The 8,645-nt window shown below is 41.9% G+C and overlaps 1 protein-coding gene across 1 annotated transcript in view; it reads left to right on the top strand.

Annotated features, from left to right (window-relative positions):
• LOC119429082 (plakophilin-4) overlaps positions 1-7,863 on the top strand; it is a gene marked incomplete at its 3' end in the record, with an annotated part of 8,035 nt that extends 172 nt beyond the window's left edge. The window contains 8 exon segments of the mRNA XM_037696800.1: positions 523-747; positions 1,957-2,130; positions 2,569-2,719; positions 3,088-3,280; positions 7,181-7,265; positions 7,363-7,480; positions 7,559-7,687; positions 7,790-7,863. Of these exon segments, the coding sequence (XP_037552728.1) occupies positions 523-747; positions 1,957-2,130; positions 2,569-2,719; positions 3,088-3,280; positions 7,181-7,265; positions 7,363-7,480; positions 7,559-7,687; positions 7,790-7,863 (1,149 nt within the window).
• Positions 7,864-8,645: the final 782 nt, after the last annotated feature.

Raw genomic sequence — 8,645 nt, 5'->3', positions numbered from 1 at the left:
TTGTTGTACTTGTTGTTCTTCCATGTGTCATCTGCATCTTGTTGTTGCTGTTCTTCTTGTTGTTCTTCTTCATAATCTTCTTCTTCTTGCTCTTCTTCTATGGGTCATCTGCATCTTGTTGTTGTTGTTGCTGTTCTTTTCTTCTTCCTATTATTATTACTAATAATACTACTGCTAATATTAATATTAACATTATTATTATCAATAATAATAATAACAATAATAAGTACAATTTAGGTGAAATATTATCTGCATAGGATTGAAAAACTCTTTTTTATTACATTTTGTTCAGAATTTCGTTTAAATTTTAAAAGATCTCATTCCATCCTTTTTGTTTTTATCCTCTAAAAACAAATTGAATCTTTCAAAACTCTTTCAAGGAAGAATTGTTTCAAATTAAAGATAATGGAAATTCAATTATGTTGATGATTTATTCCAACATAGCATTTATATAAAAGCCACAAATCTTTTAGAGGATCAGCTTGAAAAATGTAGGCTCAAACTTTTATTTTTTTATTGTAGCTGAGTGACTTGAATGTTTCTCTATCTGAGATTGTGGAGAACAGCATCTGCACCCTGAGGAACCTCTCGTACCGGCTGGAGGTGGAGATGCCCTCCTCCCGTCTCCTTGGCAACCAGGAGCTGGACACCTTGCTGGGTTTCTCCTCCCCAGCCAAGGAGCTGGACTACATCTGCTGGGGAAAGAGGAGGCGCGGGAGGAAGAGGAGTGGCTGGCCTGAAGGCAAGGTACAGAGGAGGAAAGAAGCGGCTGATTTTGGAAACATTTTTGTTTTGTTGTAGTAAATCTTTCCGTTTTCACTGTTTAAATGTCAACATTGCAAACAAACATGTCAAGTAAGCAGTTACTGTGATGTGAATGACTCTCAGGAACGACCACACTGATTTTTAAAAGTTAAGGTTCTATCTCTTTATGTCAGAATTTATAAACCAAAAAAGACAGACCTAATTTTTGTGTTTGCTAATGTCTGTTAGCTGATCAGAATATTGGTCAGACATTTACTTTGTGACTTACACACTCACACACTTATCCAGTGGATAATGAAATTTCACTAACAGACAAATGCGCACGAACAATAAAAACCTAAGAAATGTTGCACAAAGCACATGTTCAGGGTGTTGTTTAATATACATTATTATTGTTTAACACAGTGGTTCCCAACCCTTGTCCCTGAGGAACACCACTCTGCATTTTGTAGCTGGTTCCCTGCTTCATCACACCTGATTCAATTATTTATTTACTTCCTCAAGCTCTGCTGAAGCCTGTTAATCACCAAATCATTCAAATCAGGTTCATCAAAGCAGGGAAACAGCTAAAACATGCAGGATGGTGTTCCTCAGGGACTAGGGTTGGGAACCCTACTGTTTCTTTTGTTATACTTTATATTTTTTGCTATTTTTTGGTGTAACTGGGACCTTGAGTACACAATTTCATTCCACTTCATGTACCACTTTTGATTTAAATGACAATAAAGAACCATGAACCATGAACACATCATGTTAGGGCTAATAACATCTTAAACAACAACCAAAATGACTCTGATGCAAAGAGTAGGTCAAAAAGGAACAAAGTCCATGCTCAATAAACTAGGTATACAATCCAACATTTTTCAGTCATGTCATCTGGACAGTTTCTTTTTTTTGTGCTGAAACGTTTCGCCTTCGGTCCGGAAGGCTTCATCAGCCTCATTTCAGCACACACACACAAAAAAAGAAACTGTCCAGATGACCTGACTGAAAAATGTTGGATAGGTCAAAAAGGGTTTCAAATATGACCACAAGATTCACAAAATGAGGTAAAAATATGACACAAAACTATTTTAAAGAAGGGGAGATTAGCATAAACAGCAGCACCAAAAAAGGGCAATAAATCCCTCAACGAATGTTTATAGACATACATACCGAGTCTTACTGCATCTTATTTTGTGTTTATTGTAGTGGGACGGCATTGGACCGGTCCCGGGTTTCTGTCAGTCTCTGAGAGGGGCGGAGCTTCTGTGGCACCCCATGGTGGTGAAGCCGTACCTCAACCTGCTGGCTGAAAGTTCCAACCCCGCCACGCTGGAGGGGGCCGCCGGCTCCTTACAGAACCTGTCTGCTGGGAGCTGGAAGGTAGGACACCTCTGGTTAACTTCACATCGAGATCAGGATTTCTTTTGGTCTCGTTAAAAAAAAGTTTTATATTTTTACAGGTAGATGAAAATGTGTTTCGTTTTGCAGAACTGGTTTCAACACCACTTTAAAATGCCTAAAACTTGAACCGATCTCCTAAAGACGAGAAATGTTTAAGATGAATTTGTAAAGTGTCATCTGCATATATAGTTCTGTGCAAAAGTCTTAATTCCAGCCTCACATTAAATTCTCCAAACTAAAAATAAATCATCCGAGGTACAGCTGTAGCTCTCCAGTCTTTCTGAATTGATTTCCAAAATTTTGTAGGATTTTGGCTGCTTTTTCACAAAACTATGCTTTGTTTTGCTGTTTGAAAAGTCAGACCAGGTCAAATAGTCCTTTTAGAAATCAGAAGTGTTTTTCTTTTTTTTTCCTCAGTTCTCAGCATACATTCGAGCAGCTGTGCGAAAGGAGAAAGGCTTGCCCATCTTGGTGGAGCTGCTGAGAATGGACAATGACCGGGTTGTCTGCTCTGTTGCCACCGCACTCCGAAATATGGCGCTGGATAGCCGCAACAAGGAGCTGATAGGTATTAACTTAACACAAACACATAGTCTGTAACTGTGCAGCACTTTGATCCTGCGGTGTCATAAGGTGGTTTATAAAGAAAGCTGTGATCTTCAGACTTCAGGTAGAAACATCAAGAGCTTGTTCAGAGCCGTCTTTATGAAACGTTGCCCCCCTGTGGTGAAAACAACACAGACAAAAAACATTTGCAAAACATCTAAACTGCAACACAAAACACTAAGATCCAGCTACTGGTGAGGTTTAATGTTTGAAATTAAGAAAGAATGATGAAGCATTTACTGATACACCCTGAACTGAGCTACTGTCTCTGCGAAGACGTGAAGCAATACGAAGGTTTCTGACGTCTGCTTTCTGACTCTGGTCCTGCAGGAAAGTACGCCATGCGGGATCTGGTGAACCGTCTGCCCGGCGGCAGTCCCTCGTTGCTGTCGGATGACACGGTGGCGTCGGTCTGCTGCACGCTGCACGAGGTCACCAGCCGCAACATAGAGAACGCCAAAGCCTTAGCCGACAGCGGAGGCGTCGAGAAGCTGGTGGACATCAGCAAAGGCCGAGGGAAAGGGTACAAAAATAGAAGTGTTATGTTTAATAAACTCCTTCAGTTGTGTTCTTGTTGCTGCTAAAGTAGGTAAGCAGCAAGTTTATGAGATGCTACAGACTCACAAAATGTTAGCTGTTAGTTTGAGGTGATGATGGAGTCCTTTGTTGTTTAGTGCTCCATGTCAACACAGCTGAGTTCAGCTCCACACCTCTTTAGTTTTTTTTTTTTTCATTCATCCTTTATTTATACAGGTTAATCCCATTGAGCCTCGAGGACTCATTTACAGGAGAGACCTGATTTTAACAAAGAATGATGACAACAGTAGACAACAAAGACACAATAGGCAATCATAAAATAATGCATACAAACTGAGAAGAACAAATGAAAGAAAATGGTAGTAAAAAAAAAACGAAACAAAAACAGCTGTGATGCTCAATTAATTTTTGAAAGGTCACATCTGTGCGGATTGTGGCCGGCTCCATCACTGGCCATTTTCCAGAACTGTTGTGTGAAAGGGCCTGTTATCACTACTGAGCAACTTTCTACAGAAGACGTTTATCTTGTTTATGTGGGCAGCGGTACGTTTGAGTCCAGCTTAAAGGTTTTGATATTGGAGCAGGGGATAGGTGAATATAGGTCAATCCAATGAGTGCTGTGCAGAAATTATCGAGGCCTTGGTCTTCACGTTATGGTCACTGGGTTTCTTCCATCGTATTGGTCCCATCGGGTAGCCATTCATTCATTCATTCAACATTCATTCAACCAGCCGTGCGTTTCCATCTCCTCGGCTGCTTCATGGGCGTCATTGCAGGTCTTGCAGGTCATTGCAGGTCACAACCACTGGTGACATCCAAAACTAGCTGTTAACATGATAAAGGAGGACTATTAACCAAACAATGGATCGTTAGTGCCCTGATGGCTGCTTGCTATTCACAGGGGGCTGAGTGATACTAGCAATAACAGCATTGTAAGAGGGGGACAGTTGAACATGGAGGCCTCTACCCCTGTTTAATGATGGACAATTTCTTTTCACAAAGATGGCCTCCTTTACTCCTCTCTCAAACCATCATTCCTCTCTAGAATGTGTACATCTTTATCTCTGAACGAGTGACCGCTGGCCTGGAGATGAGTGTAGACCGCAGAGTCCTGGCCTGATGATGTTGCTCTTCGGTGCTGGTCCATCCTTTTGACCAGTGGCTGTTTAGTTTCCCCGATGCAAGACGATCACAGTCCTCCTGACACTGAACAGCATTCACAATATTACTTTGTTTGTGCCGGGGGACTGGATCTTTGGGATGAACCAGTCTTTGCCGGGTCATTGCAGGGTCCCAGTAGGGAATTGTATTCTCACCGTTTTCAGCGGCGTCTGGAAGCGGATGTGGTTATCTGTAAGCACTTTCTTGATCGGGATAAATTCCTTTTGTTTCTTCTGCATGTCCGCTGTGTAATAGTGATCAAAGTAAACTCGTCTGTTGTGAACAAACAGCTGTTTCTTCCAGGCCTCCTGGAGGACCTTATCCTTTGTAGTAAATCTCAAAAAAGTAACTGCTATGAAACGTGCTGGTGCTCTGGGCAGTGGCCGGGGGTCCAGTGTTCTGTGAGCCCGTTTGATTCCCAGGTCTGCTCCCCGCTGAATGTCCAAGTTGTCACCTAGCTCGGTCATTAATAGATTCTCAACAAACCGTGTTACGGAGCTGCCCTGTGGGGTTTCACTCTCCAAGGCGCCATCTATGTGGATGTTCTTCCAGCGGGAGCTACTGTATTCTTTAGGTCCAACAGTGTCAAAAGTCAGGGTTTTTGGATGCAAAATATAGCCAAACAATGATAAAACAGACAAAAACAATTTATTTGACTTGCAGCTGCTGGAGAGAATAAATCTACACAGGTGGATGAGTTGAGAGCCACCTGACAGAGTGTGAGGAGGTGACATCACGGGTACTGGTTTCAGGGCAGCTGGGAAGGGAAGGAGCATTGTAATGAACGTGGTCTGTAGGGCAAATCCAAGAGCGGGGTCTGAGAGACGAATCAGGGGTCGTGCACAGGTAATCAGAGTTCGAATAATAAGTCCAAAAGGGGCAAACCGTAATCCAGAAATCTACAGACAGAAGAAGTATTCAAAACCAGGATCAGATGGGCAGACACAATCAGGTGAGGGGCAGGCAGAGAGGTAAATCCTAAAGACGAGGCGTGAGGTCAAGACAAGAAGGTCGGGCGTGAACATGGACAAATGGCTGGACATCTAATACCATGAATGGTTCAATAATCTGGCAGGCAGCAGGTGCAGCGCATGAGGCTGATTGAGCTGTGGTGCAGTGTGGGTGTGGCAGAGAGGTCAAATTGGAGAGTAGAGCATGACAAGGCAGAAAAATGACATGAAAAGTGCAGAAACACGACAGACAGTTTTTGTAGGGCTCGTTAGTTATTGAGTAGATCAAGTAGTGTCCTTCACGGCCAAATCCCACTTTTCTGCCCTGGCCATATTTTTCTCAAACTCCACCAGGCGCCGTCTAGCTTCCTCAGTCTTTCCGATAGCAGTTTGTATTTTCTGATTGATGTTAGCACTTAACTGATTTAATTGGACCTTCTTGCCACCTTTTAATGTCTCCCGAAAGTCAGAGAGATCCCCCTTCATCAGTGATTTTAGTTCATCCTGCCCCTTAGCCATAACTTTGGCTACAACAGGGCGTTGATTGCTGCTAGTGGCTATCAGGTTAGCATCTTCGGTGGTGTTGTTGCTATCCTCCAGGCTAGTGCAACCTGAACCATAGTTAGTGCTCTTATCAGTTCTCTTTTCTTTTGTACTGGGCTTCAAGTGTCTATTCGAGTTCATCTTCGAGGTGTTTTTCATGATACATTCTTGGGTTGTGGGCGTATCAAGGACTGAAATCATTTGATTTCAGTCAAGAATGCTACATTTTATGCAGCCATCTTGTCGACGTCACCGGAAGTCCAGAAGTGAAAACGCGGAGGCCTTGGTCTTGTTACGATATTCTCGCAGCACTTGCCAAAAGATTTAAGATAAGATAGAACTTTATTGATCCCGCAGGAAATTGTTTGTGTAAAATGTTGAGCCTGTGTGGGCGATCCAAAATCCACAATAAATTTGAAAGTGCTCACAACTAATGTTTTTAAAAGAGTAATTTAATTTGTATGTTGTGTAACCATTGCACTCTGGAAGAAGGATTCAAATAAAACACTGAAGATTCAAAACAAGAATTACATACTTCTGCTTATCCTGTACTACTTATATATATATACTGTGTGTATATATACACAGTAGTCCCTCGCTACATTGCGGCTCGTGCGGCTCGTTAATCGCGGACTTGCTCTATCGCGGTTTTTCAAAAATAAGATTGGACATGACACATAATTAGCTGATTGATGGCTGAGCCACACGATCGGCATGTAATTTTTATTCAAAATGAATTATTTTAAATTATTTTGCACCTGCTGCACGTGTGCGCAGCCCACACTGCAGGATAAGCTTCCTGCTGCAGCTGATAGGCTGCTCTCTGTGCAGAGCGGAGAAGTGGGCGTGGCCAAGAACGCTTGCAAGTGGCAAATAGCAGAGGAGGCAGGGAGCTGAACTCGTGACATTCTGTGCTCTCTTAGAGAGTTTAGAGTTTAGAAACATTGTTTAGAATATTGCAAAAGTGTTGGAAGGGTTTAAAATGCCTTAATATTTAAATACTAAAATAAATTACTACTTGTACCACTATTTCTACTTTGCAGTTTTTCACTTATCGCGGGGGTTCAGGGTACGGATCCCCTGCAATAATTGAGGGACTACTATATATATATATATATATATATATATATATATATATATATATGCGTGTGTTTTTGTACAGTGTTGAAATTGATGCCAACAAAAGTGTAAATCACAGATTTCTGTGTAACTGGGTGCATTTTGTTCTCCAGGTACTCCATGAAGGTTGTGAAGGCCGCAGCTCAGGTGTTAAACACTTTGTGGCAGTACAGAGAGTTGAGGAGCCTTTACAAACAGGTGAGTGTGACCTCTTGGAAAAGTCACATTTTTATAAAAGTCCATCTGTTGTTCCCCTCTGACATTAAAAGCATTTTGTCGACCCATCTATGAACAGGACGGGTGGAACTACACCCACTTTGTCACCCCTGTGTCAACTCTGGAGCGAGATCGCTACCGTTCTCAGCCAACCCTGCCCACCAGCCCGCTGCAGATGTCGCCAGTGATCCAGTCAGGTTTGAGCTCTGTTTCATTCTCCTATATGTCGTTAAACATTTCTTTTAGAGTTCATTTTTTGTTACGGATTTCCCCAGGAGGCAGTGCAACATCCTCACCAGCGATGCTCGGAATAAGAAGACACAGCTCGAACTACCAGAGAGCTCAGTCATCTATGCAACTTGACACGTATTATGGAGACAGTGTACACAAAAGACAGTATACAGGTTAGCTGTGTGGAGTCCCTCAGGGACGTTCCATGGTGCCTTTGTGTTTTAGTGTGACCGGTAACAGATAAAATCTGATTTCTTTCATTTAAATTATTACAGGGTCTGAGAAGAAAACCCCCTATTTTATTGGGACTTACTCCTCCCAGTCAGGAGAGGATTTGAGAAGATCCCACGTAAGAAAATGTTTCATCTTAGCCATATGTAACTCCTGGAAGGTCCTTTAGCTTTGTGAAATTGAGCCTTCCTTAGGGGGCAAATTGACCACTTCACTTAACTGCTTAAAAATACTATTTTTAATATCTGTTCCACAATCAGGTAGTCAATAATTTAGAGCTTTGAAATACCTGAAAACCTGAAATGAAAACAGTACATTTTTAGAAATGTTGTTAGTTTGCAACTATTGAAGCTACATGCATTCACTATTGAGGCCCTGATTTCATTCAAACGGAGAGTACAGATGTAAAAACCAAAGCATCATCAGGTGAGCTAATACAGAGTTAGAGGTCAAATCAAACAAACAGTACGCTGAGTGATTTGGAGTGAATGTTTGTAGTTTTTGAAGTGAGTTATTTTCTGGACTGGAATTGAACCTATGTTTTTTTGTGCACGATATTCAAGTGGGGAGGAGTTCACCCGTGGAGAAGGTCAGAGGTACGTTTTGTTTTCCTTATCCGAGGCAGCGCAGTGACGTATCCTGGCGAGTGGAGGGCGCAATTTATCCATCAGCAGGTGCAATGGAGGAGACGGGGGGTGGTCTTGGTCACCAAAGATTAATCTTTGGCCTCCTCCATTATTTGAGGAGACTATATCCTTGTATCAGATAGATGGATGGATGGATGGATAGATGGATGGATAGATCTAGATAGATGGATGGATAGATCTAGATAGATGGATGGATAGATCTATATATATATATAGATGGATAGATCTATATATATATATAGATGGATAGATC

The sequence above is a fragment of the Nematolebias whitei genome, chromosome 23 (assembly GCF_014905685.2).
Source record: "Nematolebias whitei isolate Nwh7 chromosome 23, NemWhi1, whole genome shotgun sequence".
Lineage (NCBI taxonomy): Eukaryota > Metazoa > Chordata > Actinopteri > Cyprinodontiformes > Rivulidae > Nematolebias > Nematolebias whitei.
The sequence above is the reverse complement of the archived record's forward strand: the minus strand, read 5'-3'. Positions and strand labels throughout refer to the sequence as shown.